Source organism: Haliotis rubra, unplaced genomic scaffold (genome assembly GCF_003918875.1).
Source record: "Haliotis rubra isolate DU_JTF1 unplaced genomic scaffold, ASM391887v1 Scf1205, whole genome shotgun sequence".
In the NCBI taxonomy this organism is placed as follows: domain Eukaryota; kingdom Metazoa; phylum Mollusca; class Gastropoda; order Lepetellida; family Haliotidae; genus Haliotis; species Haliotis rubra.
This window is the reverse complement of record NW_025765121.1, coordinates 1-25,845: the sequence shown is the minus strand read 5'-3', so window position 1 is coordinate 25,845 and position 25,845 is coordinate 1. Positions and strand designations below refer to the sequence as shown.

Genomic DNA, 25,845 nt, shown 5'->3' with positions numbered 1-25,845 from the left:
AGATATGTCTTGACAGCGTGACAGCTTGATAAAAAAGAAAGACCGACGTGATGCTGATGTACCGTCAGTCACGTGGTACTGTCTGTCCAAGAATGACATCCTTGAAATCCTGGGATTCGAACCCACGCTCGAAGAATTTTGACCAGCTACGTCTCAACATATTATATAGACTGCTCTTATGTCTGGTATACATGACTGTCTCGAGAAGTCTTTACATAACTGTATCACTGAAACACCGTCAATTCGGACTGCTATCCAATGTCAAATAATTTGTATTAACAAGATTCGGGATTTTTCATTTATCCCATAAATCGTAATGCCGTATACATTATATGTTAGCTTTAATTCGTAATCAGATATTAAAATGAAAATCTATGTGATATCGTTTTTCAATTGCAACAAAAACGTTAATCGAACATATGAAGTTGTGATGCGCTGAAATTCAAACCCCCTTCATATTGTCACTTCGCGAAAATCATTTATTTTGATCCGTCAACACCGTAGTCTGTCAAAATACTCTGAAGCAAATATATCCAAGAAGCCCACGCAAGTCTTGAAAATGTGGTAAGTCTACATTTCCACAACTTCTGGGCTCCTTTTTATTGTAGTTATGATTTTAATTTAAAAACTTTTATTTTCTGTAAAATATGTTCATTTCAGAGATTAGCTGTTAGTCTATCAACCCCGGCGCTCTGTGAGTTGTAGCCGTCCAATATAAACTCAGTGCGTTATAAATCAAAACTGTGCGGTGAACAGGACAAATAAATAGACCACACATTCACCCCCGAACTTGCACCCTTGAACCCAGTAGACATGTACATAGCGGCGGGCTGGAGCTACACCACTGCCTGAGCTTACAATGGCAGAACACATCTATCTTGACACAGTATTTCTACTGACCGAGTGAGTCAGTAAATTTGAAACAGTGCGACAGTTAGCAGCGGGGACATCGGGAGTAGGATTCATACAGGGGAGTGTTTTCCTCCCCTCACTTTCCAGCTGACCTACTTGGCGCCGTTTATCCAGGACGAGTGAGGTAAGAAATAGCATTGTTGTTAAACTGTTCGTCACCGTACTCGCGGGGATCGTTTGAATTACCAGACATTGGGGTTAAATATGCCCAAGGACAGCGTTTAACGACAGGTAAGATTTCAAGTGTATTTGTATAACCACAGGATTTAACAAGACCACATCTGAGCAGTGTAACTAACGTGGTAATCATTACGTATTTTAAATGTCTCGATTACTTGGGAGGCCGGATGATCATGATGTTTACTTTAGTGTCAACTGAAGGCCGTGAAAGCACAACCGCTGTGACACATAACTGCGGTATTCTGCCTGTGTCACCATGGTCCTGTAAGACCAGGACCCCCTTATAATCCAGAAATAGCTGACACACAAGTGAGTGAGGCTAGGTATTAAACTGATAACGACACTGAAGTTAGAGTGACATGACAGACGGTATACAATCTGTGGCGGTAGCTACACCGACAACGGTATAACAATAGTTGCAGGAGCACACCTGTCTATCAGTTTGCATATACATGTATAGTTAATTATGTAACATGTGTTCGCTTCATGTGTTCAACTATCTCTCCGTTCACCCTTGTAATAATTCTCCTGAATCAGTATTACGTACCGTTAATAAATCTACTGCGTTTAGTGTGTCGCTGTTTGTGTGTGTGTGTGTGTGCGTACGTGCGTGCGTGAGTGTGTATGCATGTGTATACATGCATGTGTGCAGATGCATCGATGGTTCTTTTTATACATCTGTAGGCATTGTCGACGTCTCTGCGATACGATTGTGTATAACTATATATAATGGCGGCGTCACATCATTACCTCGAGGTAAGACTTAATCATACACCTGCTGTGATCAAAACATCCGGTCTCTATACACGACTGTAACGATTCAATACACAATGAGTGAGCGGATTTAAACATATGTAGCTACCGAAAGGCCATGGTGCATTTAAAAAGACACAAATTTACATTCTCATTTCAAATTGAATAAGATATGTTTCGACAATCGAGACAAAATTAGAGTCGTTTCGCTGTCTGGTTTACCGCAGCGTAGTCAGCTTAATAGAATTGAGTTCGAGGTGACGTATAGACTAACGCATGAATATATAAAATTTTGATAGAAACAAATATTTTCATTTAAATTGAAAACCTGGGGAAATCCAGACTTGCTTCATTGAGGGGTTTAGCATTGATGGATGGGATGGGCAGAAGGGAGAATATTCCGGTGAGTGAGTGAGTGAGTGAGTGAGTTGGGTTTTACGCCACTTTTAACAATATTTCAGCAATATCACGGCGGGGGACACCAGAAATGGGCTTCACACATTGTACCCATGTGGGGAACCGAACACGGTCTTCGGCGTGACGAGCGAACGCCTTACCCACAAGGCAACCCCACCGTTCCCCAGTTCAGTGACTGTGAGACAGACTAGGTGACAGAGGACGAAAAGAGTTACCGCGTGTGCTGTAGTTGGTAACAGAACCATGAGCTAAGATATAGTACTGACGAAAGGGGTATCATAATTCAGGGTATTCAGACGCTAAGGGACGCAGATATGCACGTCAAAATTGCGACACCCTATGCCAGGATATCACCACATGTGTTCATGTTTAAATCTGAGATTTGTTATTTACTCGTATGCACATGTGACAGAATACTTATTTATGTAAATGTTCAATATGTAAGTTGGAGATATTATAAAAATGCGTTTTTCCTTTGTAGATTGAATCACAAAACAATGGATCGTAACCCGTGTGTGATGTGTGAACTGGCGTCAACGGTTGACATCATGCCAGTAGGGAAGTCCCTGAACAAGTTCGGTTTATTGTCTAAGGACATATACCATGACTTGCAGAAGTCGTCAATGAACGAGGGAATCAAGTGGAGAGGACTCTTACATTCTCTCAACTTCCAAGAAAACAAATTAGCCAGAATAACACTTGTTGAACTTGTTCGAATCGACAATCCAGACATTGCGGATGAGCTGGAAAAACCGGATTTCCGACGTCAGATTGGATGTGTTTGTGGGCAGAGAACTAGTGGTCCTCGCTTGAAGAGATCAAACAGCCTCCCACATATTGGTGACACGTCAGGCAACCAAGGGTTGCAAGCGTTCTCCTTCGAAGGGTTCAATTTTGGGGCGTTTAATAACAGCTTTCCTCAGTCTGCTGAAAACCAGGATGACAAAACGTACAAGTATATGTCACTTCAAGTGTCGAAATCCCCTGACGTCACACCGAGTCCTCGTCGAAGGTCAAGGTCACTTGAGATTCTCAGACCGTTCATTCCACTGGAACGAGAAACTTTTATGCCGATGGACAGTTCCGAATCAGACCTAGATGATGAAATAGATTTTCTGTTTGCTGGTATAACCGACACATCCCTTGGTTCTGAGGGCGTGGCTGATTTCTCAAATGAAGACATTACAAAGACAATGTTAAATGAGAATCACTCGGACAATTCCAAAGGAAATCCAGAGGACGATTTAAGAACGCCGAAAGACGATTCTACGCTTAAACGAAACATGCAATTTGACGAGAATTTCTTTCCTTCTTCCTCTGGGATGGGTAGCACATCTTCTGTGGATACAGTAGAACATGTGTCTTTGAGTGAACAAAGGAACTCCGTGTTTCTGGATGATGACTGGCAGACTCAGGATAGCTATGCAACTGGTTCTGATGGTGCTACGACTTCAGAAGATAGGAAATCCATTAATACAGCAACCAGTACCAAGCAGAAACTATTTGAAAGTTTACACGCCGGCGACCGAGATGGTATGTCTGTTTGGTATCTGTCTTTAGTACACTATTGTAGAATTCCAAACTGAATAAGTTACATCATCATCTGTGTGTAATAGATGTTATTCTACACCGATACCGAACTCCCAGCAATACCCAAGCTGTGTCAGGCATGTTGATGATGGAATCTGGCCATGTAAACCAGTTGAGGGCAGTACCAGATTGTGACAGATATATGAACGTATCCTTGTTCTAAATAGCAGATGTTTTCCACGTGAGATTTACATGTTACAGTTGGAATCGTACAATGGTGCTGTCATAGAATTATGGACATGTTCAAGCCTTGTTGGTAGTCCTCTCTTAAGCAGTCTTTGTATTTAACGGTTCTTTAATATCATCATTACATTGGATGAATGGAAAATATGGTAACATGTTTGGTACAATTTTAGGATCTTGCAGTTAGCAACCTTGGGCGTTTAAGGCGACGTGAGACTGGTATTTTCACACATATGCGTATACAAATCCGGTCACGAGGTTGACACAACTGGTGTTACATAATTAGATTCTATACACAAACTTTCGATGTAGGATTGTATCCCAGGATTCTCACGTTTACCGCTGATGATATGCTATGTTACAGAAGCTGAACTGCTGGTCTCCACAACTCAGAAAACTCTACATTCCCAGGTCAGTTAACTTCTGTGTTTAAACAGAACTGTGCTAGCGATGTTTATACCTGAGAACCAGTATCACATTGATGACATGCAGAATAAAATTCTTTGATTCCCGGGAGTATTGGAGCAGTAATGAAAGCCACACCTCCGGTTTCCTTTCCCCTTCAAACTACTGCATTACTGTCAAACGACGGTAAAAGATGTACAACATAAATGTTTAGAACTTCCTTGGAGTGTGCGATTATAAATGCAAGTTTGTTATTAATAAGTCTTGTAGAAACTAATGAGAGTAATTTTAGTCCAATGTGGCTACTGACAATAATGGTAAAGTATAGATATACTTTGCCTTTCGCCATTAGTGAATAGGGTCATGTTTATTTGACAACAGACTGTGGTCACAGTCTGATCGTCTCCTTACAGATGAACCATATGCGCATGAGATAAGACAGGGGTCAAGAGTCTTCTAATTAAACGAATCTAATGTACGAGTCACAAAGTTATGCAGTCTCGCTGAATACATAACGATGTTTGAAGTATTTATCTGAGTCTTTGATTCCAGAGTCCATTTCATAACTATGCTTGAATCATTTATCTTAACCAGTATCTCCAGAGTCAGTGACTACATCTTAATGTTTCGTGTACCATGTTTCCATTCTAAGTGATTGCTTAATTATGCTGGAAATGGATTACACAATCATGCTTCAGCATAATGTAATCAGTAACCCCAGAGTCACTTATTACCATTACTCTTTATGTAACAACCAGATAGGTTAACAAATATCGTGTATATCGTCTAATTATTTGAATAATGTTTGCAAGCATGTGATAAACTGGATAATGTTTGTTATGTACTCATGAACTCGTATAGTTTGTTATGTTCTCGTATAGTTTGTTATGTTGTCGTATAGTTTGTTATGTTCTCGTATAGTTTGTTATGTTCTCGTATAGTTATGTACTCATGTACTCGTATAGTTTGTTATGTTCTCGTATAGTTTGTTATGTTCTCGTATAGTTATGTACTCATGTACTCGTATAGTTTGTTATGTTCTAGTATAGTGTGTTGTGTTCTCGTATAGTTTGTTATGTTCTCGTATAGTTTGTTATGTTCTCGTATAGTTTGTTTTGCTCTCGTATAGTTTGTTATGTTGTCGTATAGTTATGTACTCATGTACTCGTATAGTTTGTTATGTTCTAGTATAGTTTGTTGTGTTCTCGTATAGTTTGTTATGTACTCGTATAGTTTGTTATGTTCTAGTATAGTTTGTTGTGTTCTCGTATAGTTTGTTATGTTCTCGTATAGTTTGTTATGTTCTCGTATAGTTTGTTATGTTCTCGTATAGTTTGTTATGTTCTCGTATAGTTTGTTATGTTCTCTTATAGTTATGTACTCATGTACTCGTATAGTTTGTTATGTTCTAGTATAGTTTGTTGTGTTCTCGTATAGTTTGTTATGTTCTCGTATAGTTTGTTATGTTCTCGTATAGTTTGTTATGTTCTCGTATAGTTTGTTTTGCTCTCGTATAGTTTGTTATGTTGTCGTATAGTTATATACTCATGTACTCGTATAGTTTGTTATGTTCTAGTATAGTTTGTTGTGTTCTCGTATAGTTTGTTATGTTCTCGCATAGTTTGTTATGTTCTCGTATAGTTTGTTTTGCTCTCGTATAGTTTGTTATGTTGTCGTATAGTTATGTACTCATGTACTCGTATAGTTTGTTATGTTCTAGTATAGTTTGTTGTGTTCTCGTATAGTTTGTTATGTTCTCGTATAGTTTGTTATGTTCTCGTATAGTTTGTTATGCTATCGTATAGTTTGTTATGTTCTCGTATAGTTTGTTATGTTCTCGTATAGTTTGTTTATACTCGTTTATACTTGTTTATACTCATCTTGTTTCAGAGACGCCAGGTTTCCCCTGCAAGCAGGTCGTGGACATTGCAAGTGACAATAGCCCTGTTCCTCCTGCCCATCGGACTCTTGCTGCTGCCGCGGGATCTTCTGTTCAGTATTGTAGCACTGGTAGCTTTACAAGTATACACCGACAACAGCAGGTAGACTATGTACCTTCATGGAAAAGATGCTTATTGAAACGCGAGTTCCGTAGGGGTGGCTGAAACATTCTGAGCCAAGCTGTGAAGGGGCATAGTTGACACTATTCAGTTGCAGGCTGTAAGTAGAAATTGTTTTTGCGATGCATGTGAATCAAATGTACTGTCAGGCAACACCTTTCTAAAGGCATCACAGTGAGTATGTACTCTCTGTGGATGAGGCGGGGTGGTGTTTCCCGCTGCATTCAAGAGTGGTGTACGTATGTAGCAACCTGCATTCACATGTGTGTGGCCAGTTTTGCCAGTCTGACAATTGCCGGTTTTACAATGCCAGCCCACGCCACAGTTCAAAATGGAAAACCACCTTAGATATCAGAGTCGACCTTTGTATTCCCTTAATGTTCCAACGACTTTTGCTTAGTTCCAAGGCTCCTGACTCCTGATCAGGCAAGCTCTAAGTTCATCCTGTCTCGTGAGAACGTACGCCGAAAGCAGACCCAACTGACTGTGGTAAACGGTTAGTAACCACTGATCGCCACTGTCAGCCAGAGTGTATAGTCAAAGCAGCGGAAACGTCCAAGGATTATTCCACCGAAGAAGGCAGCCTGTTTATCAACTTGTATAGTGATGACGGTGGTTTTCTCGTATTCCAAAGGAATCCTAGAGCTATCGGTGGACTGCCATGAAAGACCTGTTTCATGCTAATCCAAACATCGCCACTAAACGTTGTAGAAAACTCATCTGAGCACAGTTCTGTGTCAGCGAATTCACTGTATTCAACAGCTTTGGCATCGCCAGATTTCCAACCTTTCCCAAACATGATGAAAGAACTGACAGGGCACTTCATCAATACAGTCCATCATAGGCTCGGAACATTTCGGCCATCCCTCGTACTAGGTGAAAACATTTCTAAATACTTTAGTACATGTTACTGTGATTTGTTATATATTACTATTACATTTTGATATGTATCATTCATCCGTTATTGAATTCAGACAATTACACGCTTACTGTGTAAGTGTGTGTCTATTCATGAAGAACATTCATTGATCGTATCAGGACACAGTGTTTTGGGTATACTTCTGTTATCTAGACACTGGGGAGTCTTTCGAAATACAAGGTGAATAATATGAACAATATTAATGGAACCATGACTTACAATTATTAAGAAGTTAAATATTACGTTTCGAGAGTAGTTATGAGGATTTGTAAAGCCTCTGGCTGAATAATTTCCAATGACATGTTTGTGAAACCAGCAACTGGTGGCCTTTATTTTTCTCCAGCAATATAGAGAACGTATTCATTGAAACCTTTTTAATCCAGAACAAAGCGTATCCAGGTAAACAGACTTCCGCACTGACGAGTATTCGGTATGGATTAATATCGTTAAGTATGCGTGGAGACCTTTCCATTACTATTTCCCGAGGGGCAGGTTTTGCAGAGTGTGTGTTTCGTGAGAAAGGTTAACACAGTTCTAGTATCTTACTTACAGTTACACAGTTTCAGAAGAACATTATCTGTACAAAATATTTGTACAGTATTCATTTCTGTGTCCAGTCATCAGGCGGTTGAGACACACAACGTAGTCTTGTTCAACTGCTATATGACTGACCACAGACTAACAGTATTTACGGAAACTATTGATATCAAAGCTGACATGACGTTAAAGATATATTTACTTCTATACATGTTATGTGTCGTATTGGGGCACAGTAAGCACCTCTCACATTCAGCCGATGTACATTCTATTAACCACATACTTCTGTGAACCTGTCATACCAATGTTGTTGTGTGTTTTGCAAGTATTTTACGCAGTATTCTTACATTCTCCGATGTATTTCACTCACACTATAAACGAGCGTTTATTACTTTATGTGCGGCGATCATATATTTACTTATTGATCGAACACTTAAAGACGACAGGTATATTAAAACTGCACACCCCAGTAAACAGCCTGATTATCGCCGGTTGTATAGCAGTCAGTGACTGTTAGCCGGCTTTGTCCAGGTGAAACTTGTTGACTAGGATACAGGTCACATTTATCCCTGGAATGTGTCATCTGGTTCGTACAAAACTAGTCCAGCTTTCACGCACGAACAATCCCGTGTACAGCTATCACTGTATGAAACACCTGTATCCTTGCTCGAAACGAAAGTAATTTTCACGCAATGTGCTCTCCCATTGGCATTGATGATAACATGATATTGTAGAAGGTTGCCAGTAGGGAAGTGATGTTTACATGTGTATGTATGTTTTGCACCAACGATTTATGGGTTTATGCAACACAGACACGACAGAAGCAAAATCATATATACAGTAGACGCAAACACATGTACACACACATGCACACACACACTCACTTACAGGCACACACACTCACTTACAGGCACACACACTCACTAACAGGCACACACGCACACACTCACTAACAGGCACACACACTCACTAACAGGCACACAGGCACAGACACAACACACATGCACACACGCATAAAAAACGAGAAAACCCTTTCCACATCCACTAGAAACCTCTGTCAAGAGAAGAGTCGGCAGTACGATGTCGACTTCAACGTGAGCATGTGGTTATTGTGAATCGATATCAAATAGTGATATTACCTGGCACACACACGCTTGCACACAAAGACACACACACGCACAAACACGTGTGTGCCTGTGGTTCATGTGTGTGTGTTTGTGCGTGTTTAGGGGTAGATACACATACAAACATGCAGATACAAGCAAGCATAGACACAGACACAATTATGTGCTTACGCGTTGGCGCAACAACATTTCATAACGATGTGTGTTTGTAATTGTAAGAAGGTGAGTTGTAATCCAGTGTAATTTCATAGTAATAAACGAGTTAGGTACCCATGAGAGACAACACATAAACGACGCCATTTTAGACATTATCACCATGTGACCAGGTATTAGGCATCATCTGTTGTGTCAGCAGACAAAACTGATTGCGTCTAAACCACCTGCATCCACCTGTGCCTGTTTTTCTCCGTGTACACATGTTATCCACGTGTATATCCCTATATTGTCCCCATGAAAACAACACACGACAACAAACAGCCCCTTCTACTTATACCACAAAGCTGTACATGTGTGTATTGTGATATGAATGATCAAGTTGTGATATAATGTATTTAGGCAGATACTGTGATTCAACTGTTTGTGACATGTGATAACTGGTGATATTCCTATTTACTTACAAGAAGTTTTGTCTAAGATTGTGTGCTTTTGTGTTGAGAAGAGGTAAATTAGGATTTCCATGTTTGCGTAGATATACTGCAAGAATGTGTATTGTATGGAATTGATTTCACTGAATTTTTATGATTATAGCTTATCTCTCTGTGCGCGTGAGTGTATTTGGTTTTACGTAGTATCAGCAATATTCCATGAGTAACGATGCTGGCCCTAATTCAGCAAGTTTGGGACAGACAGAGCAGGCATTACCTGCAGCATCCACATCGTCCAACATCACATTTTGTCGAAAAATAATATGTTGAAAGTAACCGTTTGTGTATAACTTTGTCTGTAGGAACTATGTGTCTATGGTGCCGCCCCCAATACCCGTCGGATTTCAGGAGTATGGTTGCGATAAGAGTCTATCACTGCTATACGACCCCATAGCAACAGTTGTACAAACTGACAGTATTAGGGACCGTTCATAATTGACGGCTGGTGTGTGTGTGTGTGTGTGTGTGTGTGTGTGTGTGTGTGTGTGTGTGTGTGCGTGCGTGCGTGTGTGTGTGTGTGCGCGCGTGCGTGCGTGTGTGTGTGTGTGTGCGCGCGTGCGTGCGTGTGTGTGATGATTTTAGGAGGGGGTTCACCCATTTTGTTCTGGGGAGGAAGGGGTCATCAATTTTGTACACAAAAATATTTAAAAATATGCTTAAAAATATGGGAGGGGGGGGGTAATTGATTTTGTACATGATAAGCAAGGGGGTTATTTACTTTGTATGTAGAATTGAGGAGGGGTGTCATTCTGCATAAAAATCATCATCATCCCCTACCCCTACCCCCACCCCAACCCCATACATTATGAACGGTCCCTTATCCAGTATCGACAAAGAAGCGGAACATCGATGTTTACATTCGATATTTTGTTTGCCCTTGATTTACTGTTGTCGTGTTGTGGTTCACAGTTGTATTCTGTTCAGCATTAGTTATGTAAAATAGCATGAGCTGATCTAACCACAATTAGCCTGCTTAGTGATGTAAACCTGCTTGATGATCAGAAGTTTCTACTCGATTAATCATGAGTTAATTTTCTTTCAACTGTTTGGTGACATCGTGGTTGAATGTTGGAATATTGGAACCTTGGAAGAACGGTACTATATTTTCTGCATTACATGCATTCGACTCCGTTGTATGCAAAACTTCCTGTCGCAAATGCCCAATTCATTTTCGATAGTTTCATATACGTCGATCTTTTCACTGGGTTATCTTAATGCTTCATAGAATTAGTTATGGTCTGAATAAAACAAAGTTGAACAAAAGTATATTCATGATAGTGACGTAATTTATCAATTTATCTATACTACCCATCAAAAGTTTAGACTCACTTAAAACACTCACTATATGTTATGTATATACATGTGGTTACATCGAAGATGAATTTCTCCACTAACTTGGGGGAACCAACTGCAAACCTTATGCAGCTGAATTGCACGAGGACCATCCATCAACTTGCTGAAAAGCATGTGCAAATATCGTGCATGTGAACAGCTACGTTTTGGTGTAAAGTTTTGTTAAGAATTCGCCAATTTTCAGTGAGTTTCATCATTTATGTAACTCATGACAATAAACTTTTTAACGTTATGAATTTGTTTTACAATACAGTTCATGTGTCAACAGTACGCTTAAACTGTATAGAATATTTTGCAAAATCTAGTTTAGATCAGTTGACTGAAGTAAGTGGCTACATTTACACTAGTGAGTCTAAACTTTTGATGGGGAGTATGTATATATGGCATTAATTCCTCAACAAGATAGTGTGTCTGTTAAGTCAGAGAGGACATTTTTATATGTTATAAACTTTTGACGTTAACATATACGCCATGTAGAAACACAAGGCTAACGAGCACGATTTTCACTTGATGAATTCCACCAAACATGATTAAAACTTACAGAACATCGCCGTGTTCATTGCAATGTAAAATATGACTGACAAAGAACTGAATAAAATGAGTAATTGTGTAATTGTGCATGCTGTTTGTCTTAAGACATAGATTGAAGGTTTTGTCTGTGTCTGTCACCTTCCAAAATATCGTCATGTCCACAGATGAGCAAAATCTTAACAAGCATCTGGTCTTATATATTATGTTCACAAATTTGGCACACAGTACTACTAAAGCATATGGATGGTCATGTGACCTTCTGCTTACTTGAAAAGGTAGCTGCTGTTTGTTCAAATGCCGATTGTTAACATGTGCTGTAGGTGAGTGAGTGAGTGAGTTTAGTTTTACGCCGTTTTAGCAATATTCCAGCAATATCACGGCGGGGGACACCAGAAATGGGCTTCACACATTGTACTCATGTGGGGAATCGAACCTGGGTATTCAGCGTGACGAGCGAACACTTTAACCATTAGGCTACCCCACCACGCCTGTGCAGTAGGTAGATGTGCATGAAATCAATGCAAAAGAATGACGCGTCTCGATTTTCCAAAGAGACGTTTCAAACTGGGCTTGAAAATGTAAACTAGCAGTGAAGAATTATTTGAATGGATCACTCAAGATCAGTGATGACATCAGGAATTCGCAAAGAGGGTGCATCTTTATCTCAGACGAAAAACAAACTTTTAACAAGACCGTAAGCTCCTAGAATTCTTGTCTGCAAACTAGGACCGTTTAATATCCCGTGTGCAAAATATCTGTTCACACAGAACGCATTTTCAGAGAGAGGAATGGTTCCAACACATGAAGTAGACACTTTGGTGGGCAAGTGTGTCATCCAAGCAGTGCGTCCACCGCAGGTCACCACCCATACACACCTTCAGTGAATCTGTACATTCATAGACAAACATACACGAACATCAACCAAATATGAACATGGGAAATAGTAAGGGGCGTGATTTGACCCCGTGGTGTCATTTGGGCCAAAACGGGCGAGTGCTCTCAGCCACGGGGTTGGTGTGCAGGGAATAGACCTGTAGGGGAAGCCTCAGCCGAAATTACTCGACACTGATTTGAGCCGGAAACTGAGCAGCGCCTCCTGCTCCGTCCAGATGACTTGGTTTCATGACGTACATGTAGTAGATGTGTACAGTACGTCCAGATGACGTGGTTTCATGACGTACATGTAGTAGATGTGTACAGTACGTCCAGATGACGTGGTTTCATGACGTACATGTAGTAGATGTGTACAGTACGTCCAGATGACGTGGTTTCATGACGTACATGTAGTAGATGTGTACAGTACGTCCAGATGACGTGGTTTCATGACGTACATGTAGTAGATGTGTACAGTACGTCCAGATGACGTGGTTTCATGACGTACATGTAGTAGATGATGTACGTCCAGATGACGTGGTTTCATGACGTACAGTACGTCCAGATGATGTGGTTTCATGACGTACATGCAGTAGTGTACAGTACGTCCAGATGACGTGGTTTCATGTAGTAGATGTGTACAATACGTCCAGATGACGTAGTTTCATGACGACGTGGTTTCATGTAGTAGATGTGTACAGTATGTCCAGATGCCGTAGTAGATGTGTACAGTACGTCCAGATGACGTGGTTTCATGAGCTACATGTAGTAGATGTGTACAGTACGTCCAGATGACGTGGTTTCATGACGTACATGTAGTAGATGTGTACAGTACGTCCAGATGACGTGGTTTCATGACGTACATGTAGTAGATGTGCACAGTACGTCCAGATGACGTGGTTTCATGACGTACATGTAGTACAATGTACGTCCAGATACGTGGTTTCATGACGTACAAGTAGTAGATGTGTAAAGTACGCGCGTGTAACGTTTAACAGACACACCGAACTATAGCTAATTTCACAGCATGGGTTCTGCCACTAATTTGACATAATCGTAAACCGTTTTGCTTTGTGATATTTTTAAAGTTTTGTTTTCTCCGATTCTACACTAGACAAGAGACTGCCACTTATAACTGTAGTTTAGAAGTTATATGAACGACACATTTGGACTTTATACTGATTTGCGCTATTGTGTTTTTGGAAATGAGGTAAACGGCTCTCTCATTTGTCGAAAACTTTGGAAATTTGCAATACCACGATTAAATACAAAACTGTTGTATGTCAGTTCCTTCAGACTCTGTATTTTTATGATAGAACATCATTTCTATATCTCATTATTTAACGAAGGAATGCACAGTGAAGAATGAATGCTTAGTGAAACTATACGTTTATCTGTTCAGGTTGTGCTGACAATATTCTGATATTTTTTTCTATTGTCTCCGCCAGGAACGGGTGTTACTGTTAGACACTTCTGACCCTGGTTATCGCTGGCTTTGATCAGCTATGTTTCCGTGACCTAGGTGTGGTATGTCTGTCAGTGAACAGGTCAGCTGGCCACAAACACTTCGTGAAACTATGCATAGATCTCAAGGAAGGATTTTCATGTTCGTGCATTTAACAAAGCATTACACTCACGCATAGATTAAAATCGCGAAAGGTCGATGCATACAAATAGAAATTGTAAACCAAAAGTCACTGTGTTCTTCAGTCTGTTTGGTTGAAAAACATGATCGAATGGTATTCGATTCCCGGAAATTCGCTGCGTATTAATACGTACAAACATTGCTCACACCACTGTATTGTTACGTTGTCAGCTGTGACGACGTCATTCAAATCATATTGTGACGTAAAGTCTGAATGACGTCACAAATGAGCAGTTCCAGATGCTACCATGGGAGAAGGTCGGCTGATGACATTTCACTGCTGTACCCGTACTCGATGTCAATGAGTGCAGACACAAAAACGTGTGGACCTTTTGGTTTACTTTTGTGTTCACAATGTCGATAAACATCATGTGTTGGCCAATTTCCGGGTGTTACTGAGTATTTGAAGCACGGAAATATTTCATTTGAAACCTCCGGCTGACGTACTTTCGACTTTGTATGAAATTGTGTACATTCGCTGTAGAATTTAATACTCTTTTAAAATTAAACAGTTGTTCATTTATACTGTATACTTTCTTTTGAACACTAGTTTTAGCTTCTCCGATGATCAGTGCATCTGCTGCGTATAGATCACAGCTGTCGACCAGCATAGTTCGTACACCGTAAGAGAAGTTGTCCCCATGTAGCTTGTACCATAACATATAATGATGATTTCCTATCGTTCGCTTTTGTCAATTCTTGATTTACACCAGAAATGAATATCACCTGAGAAGCTTGAAGCCCTAGAAAAGAGGTCTTATTTCATGCAAGAAATGGAGAAAATTCACATTGAGGTTCGTGGTCTATTTACTCCAGCTTTTGTGGCAGGAGGGGTGAAAAAGCAGAATCCATCTGCTGAACAGTTTGGGAGTCAGGGATGGACATGGCACAAGGTTCCAAGTACTTAGAAATTGCCGAATTTGGTTAGCATAACATGTGATGTGTATCCAAGTTCCCGACAAGTAGTGTAGGAGTTATCTGAAACAATTGAATAGAGTCAGGTCTCAGGTCCGTATGGGTAGCGTGGCCGAGCGGTCTAAGGCGCTGGTTTAAGGCACCAGTCTCTTCGGAGGCGTGGGTTCGAATCCCACCGCTGCCACAATTCTTTTGCATTCTCCATCTGGAGAAATCGAGTCACCATGGCAATCGCGGCTTGGGCAATCATGAGCGTAATTGTCCCGTGAATATACATTTCCTATCGTTCGCTTTTGTCAATTCTTGATTTACACCAGAAATGAATATCACCTGAGAAGCTTGAAGCCCTAGAAAAGTAGAGGTCTTATTTCAGGCCAGAAATGGAGAAATTAACATTGAGGTTCGTGGTCTATTTACTCCAGCTTTTGTGGCAGGAGGGGTGAAAAAGCAGAATCCATCTGCTGAACATTTTGGGAGTCAGGGATGGACATGGTACAAGGTTCCAAGTACTTAGAAATTGCCGAATTTGGTTAGCATAACATGTGATGTGTATCCAAGTTCCCGACAAGTAGTGTAGGAGTTATCTGAAACAATTGAATAGAATCAGGGCTGAGGTCCGTATGGGTAGCGTGGCCGAGCGGTCTAAGGCGCTGGTTTAAGGCACCAGTCTCTTCGGAGGCGTGGGTTCGAATCCCACCGCTGCCACAATTCTTTTGCATTCTCCATCTGGAGAAATCGAGTCACCATGGCAATCGCGGCTTGGGCAATCATGAGCGTAATTGTCCGTGAATATACATTGGCTATCGTTCGCTTTTGTCAATTCTTGATTTACACCAGAAATGAATATCACCTGAGAAGCTTGAAGCCCTAGAAAAGAGGTCTTATTTCAGGCCAGAAATGGAGAAAATTAACATTGAGGTTCGTGGTTTATTTACTCCAGCTTTTGTGGCAGGAGGGGTGAAAAAGCAGAATCCATCTGCTGAACAGTTTGGGAGTCAGGGATGGACATGGTACAAGGTTCCAAGTACTTAGAAATTGCCGAATTTGGTTAGCATAACATGTGATGTGTATCAAGTTCCCGACAAGTAGTGTAGGAGTTATCTGAAACAATTGAATAGAATCAGGGGCTGAGGTCCGTATGGGTAGCGTGGCCGAGCGGTCTAAGGCGCTGGTTTAAGGCACCAGTCTCTTCGGAGGCGTGGGTTCGAATCCCACCGCTGCCACAATTCTTTTGCATTCTCCATCTGGAGAAATCGAGTCACCATGGCAATCGCGGCTTGGGCAATCATGAGCGTAATTGTTCCGTGAATATACATTTGCTATCGTTCGCTTTTGTCAATTCTTGATTTACACCAGAAATGAGTATCACCTGAGAAGCTTGAAGCCCTAGAAAAGAGGTCTTATTTCAGGCCAGAAATAGAGAAAATTAACATTGAGGTTCGTGGTCTATTTACTCCAGCGTTTTAGGCAGGAGGGGTGAAAAAGCAGAATCCATCTGCTGAACATTTTGGGAGTCAGGGATGGACATGGCACAAAGTTCCAAGTACTTAGAAATTGCCGAATTTGGTTAGCATAACATGTGATGTGTATCCAAGTTCCCGACAAGTAGTGTAGGAGTTATCTGAAACAATTGAATAGAATCAGGGCTGAAGTCCGTATGGGTAGCGTGGCCGAGCGGTCTAAGGCGCTGGTTTAAGGCACCAGTCTCTTCGGAGGCGTGGGTTCGAATCCCACCGCTGCCACAATTCTTTTGCATTCTCCATCTGGAGAAATCGAGTCACCATGGCAATCGCGGCTTGGGCAATCATGAGCGCAATTGTCCCGTGAATATACATTGGCTATCGTTCGCTTTTGTCAATTCTTGATTTACACCAGAAATGAATATCACCTGAGAAGCTTGAAGCCCTAGAAAAGAGGTCTTATTTCAGGCCAGAAATGGAGAAAATTAACATTGAGGTTCGTGGTCTATTTACTCCAGCTTTTGTGGCAGGAGGGGTGAAAAAGCAGAATCCATCTGCTGAACATTTTGGGAGTCAGGGATGGACATGGCACAAGGTTCCAAGTACTAAGAAATTGCCGAATTTGGTGAGAGAGTGATAGATTTTCTCGGATATCATCGTTTATACTTGCGTCTGGATTTCAATTCGGTGCTTAGAAGGTAGGAGAACATTCACAATGTAATTGTAGGTGAACCTGCCGTATTAGCAAGCACTTTGGTGCGTGCTCAAGACTTTGTCTTTCTTGTTGATATCTTGCCGACTGGATACAAAATGGCGGACATCAAATCAAAAAGAAAGTATCAGAAAGACTGCACAATTGAAGTTCATGTTGGAGATAATAAATTTATAAGTGCAACTATGCTATCCAATGCATTGGTGGAATATGTATCTGATGTGTGGGCATGTGTTTTGAAAGGCACCGATTGCTATGACGTAACAGTCCCAGATACTACCGAAGCAAGGATTCTTGCAGAAACCGATGACTTGGTCATAGGAGATCAACACATCTCATTTAGACTTCTTCACAGTGACAGCGTGGTGGTATCATTTTACATCTCCGCCTTACATTGATGATGTAGAAATTGAAAGGCTTCTCATCAAAAGAGGAATAACAATGAAAAGTGATATCAAACACAGGACTCTGAAAGGCACAAACATTTTTGACGGAACACGATATGTGCGGGTTGTATTTCCCCCTCAGTGCACCTCATTACCATATTCTATGGGATTTAACACCCTAGATGGATATAGGTACTTTAGAGTTATACATAACAATCAAGAGCGTTTATGTTTCAAGTGCAATTCTGGGGCCACATGGTCAAAGATTGCCCAAATACCAAATGCTTTAAATGCAATGGACAAGGGCATATAGCCAGAAATTGCAATGCAGAAAGAAAACAGGAACGCAATTGCGATATATGTTTTCGTCCAATTGATATTTGCAACTGTTTCTCTGATGTTGAAGATAACGATCAGATCAGTGTTTCTGAATCTGAGCTGGAGAGAGAGCTAGCCCCAACGAAATCTTGGGATGAGGTTCCTCTGGACCATGAGTCAAATGAGAACCATACAGATGGACCAGAAGAAGAAAAAGACAATGAAGAGGAAGAGACAAAAGGAGAAGAAAAGGAAAGAAAGGCTGAGGAAGCACATCCACGTGCAGTTCCGTCTTCTGAGATCATTCCTAGTTGTGACAAGGAGAAGGACAATGACAGCACGGACAAGAACGCTTTGTCTCAAGATAGACTTGACATAACAGAAGATGATAAAGACATTCAACAAACACTTGTGACACATGCTAAGTGGACAATTTCTTCACGTAAACGTGCAAGAAGGCACAAACTACAGCCAAAGTTAACAGACACAGTAATACATAGCAATGACTTGAAAAATAAAGTGAGAGAAAGCAAAAAAGACCAACAAAAGAAAAAGAAAGCAGAAAAGGTCAACGACAGAAGAGAACTATCAGGTGTGTCGAAAAGTGTTATGGAAACCTCATAATGTTGTTTATTATCCATCTATTTCTCTTTATTGTAATGGTCACAATATGGTCATGGAATGTAAATGGACTCCGTGATATAGCTAAAATGCAAAATGTATTTGCACTAATTCAGAATTCACGTTGATATTGCATTTTTGCAGGAAACCTTTTGGTCAGATGAATATATAGAAAAATATAAACATTTTTGGCCAGGAACTATTTTATATTCTAATGCAGAAAATGACAGAAGAGGTGTAGCGATATTAGTCTCAACTGGTTTTGAGCAAAAAGTTACGATGCTTAAAAAAGATGAAGATGGAAGAATAATAAAGGCTTCTTTATCTATTGAAGATAGAACAGTGAGTTTATTAAATGTGTATGCCCCAAATGAGATTAAGGAGAGAATACATTTCTTCAACAATTTAAGAAAATGGATTGAAAAAGAACATTTAATTTGTGCTGGGGATTTTAATGAGATAATAAATCCTTTACTTGATAAGGGCATAAATAATACATCGTTTAACATTCAAAGTAGCAACGTTTTAAACAATTTTCTCACCAATAACAACTTTGTTGATATATGGAGGTATAAAACTATGACAAAAAGAGTTTACTAGAATGCAGTATGTGTTAGGAGTTCTTAAACAATCTAGAATTGATCTCATAATTGTTTCAAGAGATCTTATTACAAGCGCTATAAACAGTTACATTAGATACTATTCTGTGAGTGATCACAGCATAGTTGCACTGAGGTTGGACTTTTCTTCAGTAGAAAGAGGTCCTGGGGTATGGATTTTTAATAATCAGCTTCTGGAAGATTTTACATTCTACCTAAGAATTATTGCATTAATAGAGGAGGCAAAACAGTGCCCTTTACTTAAAACAGAGCCATTGATATGGTGGGATAACTTAAAATACAAGTTCAAAACATTTTCCAGATTTTAGGCATCTAAAAAAGGCAACCAAGCAAAAGCTGATTATTACAAAATTCAAAATAAGCTTAGAATTGAATATCATAAAATATCCTCCATTCCTGGCTATACATCTACTGATTTACAATCATTGGAAAATGAACTTGAGATATATGAGAATAATAAATGCAAGGGTGCCATTCTCAGGTCAAAAGCACAGTGCACGCTGGATTCAGATAGAAACACCAGTTACTTTCTGATTCTTGAAAAACTAAACAACAGGCTAATTCAATAACATCACTCTTCAAGGAAGATGGTACGATAGCCAGGAGCACAGAGGATATTTTGGATACTGCTCAGCAATTTTACTCATCCTTATTTAATGCCGAGCAATGTAATTTAGTAAAACAACAGGGCCTCATTGATAACATTGAAAAAAAAAAACCTTTCTGAGGAAGAAAAATTCATGTGACCTACCTATTTCTCAGAGTGAGCTTACAGTGGCACTCAAAGGAATGAAAAGAATAAATCACCTGGCCCGGATGGGCTAACTGTTGAGTTTTATTTAAAGTTTTGGGATATTTTATGTCCCTTCTTTTAGAAGTTGTGGATGGTATACACAAAGAACATAATCTTTCTCGTTCCATGAAAAAGAGTATTATCAGTTTGTTTTATAAAAAGAAAGCAGACAAGAGAGACATTAAGTGTTATAGACCTATTTCATTGATAAATGTAGATTCTAAACTCATATCAAGAGTGTTATCGTTGAGATTGAGAAATGTCATGGCTTCAATTGTCTCCCCTGAACAATCTTGTTGTGTACCAGGAAGAGACATAGCCAACAACCTTCACTCTGTTCGAGATGTTATTGATGTTATCAATAATCGTAATGATGACTCATATCTCATAAAAATAGATCAAGAAAAAGCTTTTGACAGGGTTTCACACCAATATTTATTTCAAATTCTTAGGAAATTTAACTTTGGAGATTTATTCATTTCATGGATTGAGATCTTATATACTGATATAAAGAGTTCTGTGAAGTGCAATGGCCATTTGACACCGTATTTCACACTAACCCGTGGAGTTCGGCAAGGGGATCCAATGAGTTCTATGCTATACGTTTTGATATCAGAGCCACTGAATTTAATCATCAGAAATAATCCTGATATTCATGGAATTAGCATCAGCAATGATATTAACTCTTTAATATACCAACATGCTGATGACACTACAATTACTGTCTCAGATGTTAACTCTGTCCTTGAAACATTTAGTACAGTTAACCTATATTGTGAGGCAACAGGTGCAAAAATCAACATTGAAAAATCTGAAATTTTGTTATTGGGTAAAAATAGGTTTAGTGATTTTTCAATCAAAATTCCGGTTAAAGTTAAGAGGGATTGTATAGAAATACTGGGCATTTATTTTGGCATGGACAAAGCAATGTGTGAAACATTAAATTGGGGAAAGAAAATAGACAAAATACAAGCACTGTTGAATTCATGGCTTCGCAGACAACTTACTTTACAAGGCAGAGCCATTGTTATTAATATCTTGATGAGCTCTCGTTTGTGGTATATGTTCACTGTACAACCTGTTCCGTATTGGGTTGAGAATAAATTCACTCAATTGTTCAGGAATTTTTTGTGGCACAATAAAACTGCCAAAATAGCACACAATACATGCATTGGTGTTTGTTTAGATGGAGGTCTTAATATACCAAATTTACGTTTACGAAAATATGCATTGAGGCTGAAATTGCTGAGAGTCTTTGTCAATTGCCAGCTCAATTGTATTTGGAAACAAACCATTGTATATTTTATGTCACATCTTTTGACAATGAACTTAGGAATTTATGCATTATCTCTTGAATATGATAAAACCTATTTACAGAATATAAGCCCATTTTATGCTGAACTATTAGCTGCATGGAATGAATTGAACGAAGGAAAAAGACCATTACTTAAAAATGTAGAAGACATCATGAATCAGCCACTATTTAAAAATCCATTAATTACATTTAATGGAAAACTCTTATGTTTCAATCGTTTATTTCAAGTGGAATTATTTGTATCAAACATATTTGTTTTGAAGTCATTCCAAAAATTCATGTCTGGACACATTATTGTGAAAATAGTCCATGACACCTTACCTGAGATGGATATTAGTACCATACAACAATGTTATGGGGTTATTTTATTAGCGCTTCCATCAGAGTGGAAAAGATAATTTTATCAGAGGTTGCCACAAAGCCCCCTCAGGGAACATAATATGCACTGTTGATGAACAGGATCTGTCTGTTGATTTATTTACAACAAAATTTTGTTATGAAGTTCTCAGGAAAAACATTTCAAGAAACCAGTAGCTATCTCTTGGTGGAATCAAATTGCTTTAGATATCAATTGGAAAGATATTTGGCTGAATGTATGGGGAAAAGATAAATCAACAGATTCCGTACAGTTAGATTTCAAAATTGCTCATAATATTGTCTTCACATATGATAAACTCCTAAAATTGGACTGTCAAACACTGATGTTTGTCCAGTGTGTCAAAGTGAAACAGAAGACATTTTACATCTATTCATCTTCTGCAAAGAGTTATCTTCCTTGCAAGAACTGGTGACTGAAATGTTGACAGATGTGTGCCAGGATACAGGATTTAGTTTTGGACAGTTATCCCTCTGGTTATTGTTTGGATTCTTACCAGAAAAGAAGTTGTCATGTAAATCATTCATGGACATTGTATTGTCAATTTATCGTCTTGCTGTATTTAAAAGGAGAGTTATATTGAGCCAAAACACAATCTCATTTCACATGAGGGCATTTTTCAAATCATTGATAAAACGCCATTTTAGCCTGTTGTTGTATAAATATTCGAAAACAAATCAATCACACATTTTCACTCAAAAATATGTCATGAGCAATGCATTCATATCGTTAGATGGAAATGAGATTATTCTCAATCCACCTTTAGATTAGAACAATACGTAGTTCATTACATCTGTAGAAGTGCATGTATTAGAGCTGAATGAAATACATTTCATATTTATTCATGTACACATGTGGATTGTAAATTGTAAAATACTTATGAATATGCTTTCTCTCTTTACAATTGATATGTTAACCACTACCACCCAAACTCTGTGATAAATATTTTATTTTTGAGGTGGTAGTGTGAGCACTGTCTGCGCCTCTAATTATCCAATCATGTGAATAAATATTTTAATGAAAAAAAAAAAAGGCGCTGGTTTAAGGCACCAGTCTCTTCGGAGGCGTGGGTTCGAATCCCACCGCTGCCACAATTCTTTTGCATTCTCCATCTGGAGAAATCGAGTCACCATGGCAATCGCGGCTTGGGCAATCATGAGCGTAATTGTCCCGTGAATATACATTTGCTATCGTTCGCTTTTGTCAATTCTTGATTTACACCAAAAATGAATATCACCTGAGAAGCTTGAAGCCCTAGAAAAGAGGTCTTATTTCAGGCCAGAAATGGAGAAAATTAACATTGAGGTTCGTGGTCTATTTACTCCAGCGTTTGTGGCAGAAGGGGTGAAAAAGCAGAATCCATCTGCTGAACAGTTTGGGAGTCAGGGATGGACATGGCACAAGGTTCCAAGTACTTAGAAATTGCCGAATTTGGTTAGCATAACATGTGATGTGTATCCAAGTTCCCGACAAGTAGTGTAGGAGTTATCTGAAACAATTGAATAGAATCAGGGCTGAAGTCCGTATGGGTAGCGTGGCCGAGCGGTCTAAGGCGCTGGTTTAAGGCACCAGTCTCTTCGGAGGCGTGGGTTCGAATCCCACCGCTGCCACAATTCTTTTGCATTCTCCATCTGGAGAAATCGAGTCACCATGGCAATCGCGGCTTGGGCAATCATGAGCGCAATTGTCCCGTGAATATACATTTGCTATCATTCGCTTTTGTCAATTCTTGATTTACACCAGAAATGAATATCACCTGAGAAGCTTGAAGCCCTAGAAAAGAGGTCTTATTTCAGGCCAGAAATGGAGAAAATTAACATTGAGGTTCGTGGTTCTATTTACTCCAGCTTTGTGGCAGGAGTGAAAAAGCAGAATCCATCTGCTGAACAGTTTGGGAGTCAGGGATGGACATGGCACAAGGTTCCAAGTACTTAGAAATTGCCGAATTTGGTTAGCATAACATGTGATGTGTATCCAAGTTCCCGACAAGTAGTGTAGGAGTTATCTGAAACAATTGAATAGAATCAGGGCTGAGGTCCGTATGGGTAGCGTGGCCGAGCGGTCTAAGGCGCTGGTTTAAGGCACCAGTCTCTTCGGAGGCGTGGGTTCGAATCCCACCGCTGCCACAATTCTTTTGCATTCTCCATCTGGAGAAATCGAGTCACAATGGCAATCGCGGCTTGGGCAATCATGAGCGTAATTGTCCCGTGAATATACATTTGCTATCGTTCGCTTTTGTCAATTCTTGATTTACACCAGAAATGAATATCACCTGAGAAGCTTGAAGCCCTAGAAAAGAGGTCTTATTTCAGGCCAGAAATGGAGAAAATTAACATTGAGGTTCGTGGTCTATTTACTCCAGCGTTTGTGGCAGAAGGGGTGAAAAAGCAGAATCCATCTGCTGAACAGTTTGGGAGTCAGGGATGGACATGGCACAAGGTTCCAAGTACTTAGAAATTGCCGAATTTGGTTAGCATAACATGTGATGTGTATCCAAGTTCCCGACAAGTAGTGTAGGAGTTATCTGAAACAATTGAATAGAATCAGGGCTGAAGTCCGTATGGGTAGCGTGGCCGAGCGGTCTAAGGCGCTGGTTTAAGGCACCAGTCTCTTCGGAGGCGTGGGTTCGAATCCCACCGCTGCCACAATTCTTTTGCATCTCATCCATCTGGAGAAATCGAGTCACCATGGCAATCGCGGCTTGGGCAATCATGAGCGCAATTGTCCCGTGAATATACATTTGCTATCATTCGCTTTTGTCAATTCTTGATTTACACCAGAAATGAATATCACCTGAGAAGCTTGAAGCCCTGAAAAGAGGTCTTATTTCAGGCCAGAAATGGAGAAAAATTAACATTGAGGTTCGTGGTTCATTTACTCCAGCTTTGTGGCAGGAGGGTGAAAAGCAGAATCCATCTGCTGAACAGTTTGGGAGTCAGGGATGGACATGGCACAAGGTTCCAAGTACTTAGAAATTGCCGAATTTGGTTAGCATAACATGTGATGTGTATCCAAGTTCCCGACAAGTAGTGTAGGAGCTATCTGAAACAATTGAATAGAATCAGGGCTGAGGTCCGTATGGGTAGCGTGGCCGAGCGGTCTAAGGCGCTGGTTTAAGGCACCAGTCTCTTCGGAGGCGTGGGTTCGAATCCCACCGCTGCCACAATTCTTTGCATTCTCCATCTGGAGAAATCGAGTCACCATGGCAATCGCGGCTTGGGCAATCATGAGCGTAATTGTCCCGTGAATATACATTTGCTATCGTTCGCTTTTGTCAATTCTTGATTTACACCAAAAATGAATATCACCTGAGAAGCTTGAAGCCCTAGAAAAGAGGTCTTATTTCAGGCCAGAAATGGAGAAAATTAACATTGAGGTTCGTGGTCTATTTACTCCAGCTTTGTGGCAGGAGGGTGAAAAGCAGAATCCATCTGCTGAACATTTTGGGAGTCAGGGATGGACATGGCACAAGGTTCCAAGTACTTAGAAATTGCCGAATTTGGTTAGCATAACATGTGATGTATATCCAAGTTCCCGACAAGTAGTGTAGGAGTTATCTGAAACAATTGAATAGAATCAGGGCTGAGGTCCGTATGGGTAGCGTGGCCGAGCGGTCTAAGGCGCTGGTTTAAGGCACCAGTCTCTTCGGAGGCGTGGGTTCGAATCCCACCGCTGCCACAATTCTTTTGCATTCTCCATCTGGAGAAATCGAGTCACAATGGCAATCGCGGGTTGGGCAATCATGAGCGTAATTGTCCCGTGAATATACATTTGCTATCGTTCGCTTTTGTCAATTCTTGATTTACACCAAAAATGAATATCACCTGAGAAGCTTGAAGCCCTAGAAAAGAGTCTTATTTCCGGCCAGAAATGGAGAAAAATTAACATTGAGGTTCGTGGTCTATTTACTCCAGCTTTTGTGGTAGGAGGAGGTGAAAAGCAGAATCCATCTGCTGAACATTTTTGGAGTCAGGGATGGACATGGCACAAGGTTCCAATGTACTTAGAAATTGCCGAATTTGTTTAGCATAACATGTGATGTATATCCAAGTTCCGACAAGTAGTGTAGGAGTTATCTGAAACAATTGAATAGAATCAGGGCTGAGGTCCGTATGGGTAGCGTGGCCGAGCGGTCTAAGGCGCTCGTTTAAGGCACCAGTCTCTTCGAGGCGTGGGTTCGAATCCCACCGCTGCCACAATTCT

General features: G+C 40.1%; 1 protein-coding gene and 10 non-coding genes across 12 annotated transcripts; all 11 read left to right on the top strand.

The window, feature by feature from the left end:
- The first annotated feature begins 788 nt into the window (after positions 1-788).
- Positions 789-10,233, top strand: LOC124264299. Of its 2 annotated transcripts, none has more exons than XM_046699044.1 (4): positions 789-1,036; positions 2,744-3,795; positions 4,400-4,446; positions 6,331-10,233. In XM_046699044.1, the coding sequence occupies exons 2-4, from the start codon at positions 2,760-2,762 to the stop codon at positions 6,484-6,486; spliced, it is 1,239 nt and encodes a 412-aa protein (XP_046555000.1). In that variant the 5' UTR covers positions 789-1,036; positions 2,744-2,759; the 3' UTR covers positions 6,487-10,233. The 2 variants fall into 2 exon arrangements, with proteins under 2 accessions (XP_046555000.1, XP_046555009.1); XM_046699053.1 differs by lacking the exon at positions 789-1,036 and adding an exon at positions 1,043-1,143.
- A 4,910-nt stretch (positions 10,234-15,143) lies between these two features.
- On the top strand, positions 15,144-15,225 carry Trnal-aag. Its single transcript has one exon. It is a non-coding gene; the product is annotated as a tRNA-Leu (tRNA).
- A 439-nt stretch (positions 15,226-15,664) lies between these two features.
- On the top strand, positions 15,665-15,746 carry Trnal-aag. Its single transcript has one exon. It is a non-coding gene; the product is annotated as a tRNA-Leu (tRNA).
- Positions 15,747-16,182: 436 nt separating this feature from the next.
- On the top strand, positions 16,183-16,264 carry Trnal-aag. The gene has a single exon. It is a non-coding gene; the product is annotated as a tRNA-Leu (tRNA).
- Positions 16,265-16,701: 437 nt separating this feature from the next.
- Positions 16,702-16,783, top strand: Trnal-aag. Its single transcript has one exon. It is a non-coding gene; the product is annotated as a tRNA-Leu (tRNA).
- Positions 16,784-23,170: 6,387 nt separating this feature from the next.
- On the top strand, positions 23,171-23,252 carry Trnal-aag. The gene has a single exon. It is a non-coding gene; the product is annotated as a tRNA-Leu (tRNA).
- Positions 23,253-23,686: 434 nt separating this feature from the next.
- Positions 23,687-23,768, top strand: Trnal-aag. Its single transcript has one exon. It is a non-coding gene; the product is annotated as a tRNA-Leu (tRNA).
- Positions 23,769-24,205: 437 nt separating this feature from the next.
- Positions 24,206-24,287, top strand: Trnal-aag. The gene has a single exon. It is a non-coding gene; the product is annotated as a tRNA-Leu (tRNA).
- Positions 24,288-24,723: 436 nt separating this feature from the next.
- On the top strand, positions 24,724-24,805 carry Trnal-aag. The gene has a single exon. It is a non-coding gene; the product is annotated as a tRNA-Leu (tRNA).
- A 433-nt stretch (positions 24,806-25,238) lies between these two features.
- On the top strand, positions 25,239-25,320 carry Trnal-aag. Its single transcript has one exon. It is a non-coding gene; the product is annotated as a tRNA-Leu (tRNA).
- Positions 25,321-25,757: 437 nt separating this feature from the next.
- Trnal-aag lies at positions 25,758-25,838 on the top strand. The gene has a single exon. It is a non-coding gene; the product is annotated as a tRNA-Leu (tRNA).
- The last annotated feature ends 7 nt before the right edge of the window (positions 25,839-25,845 follow it).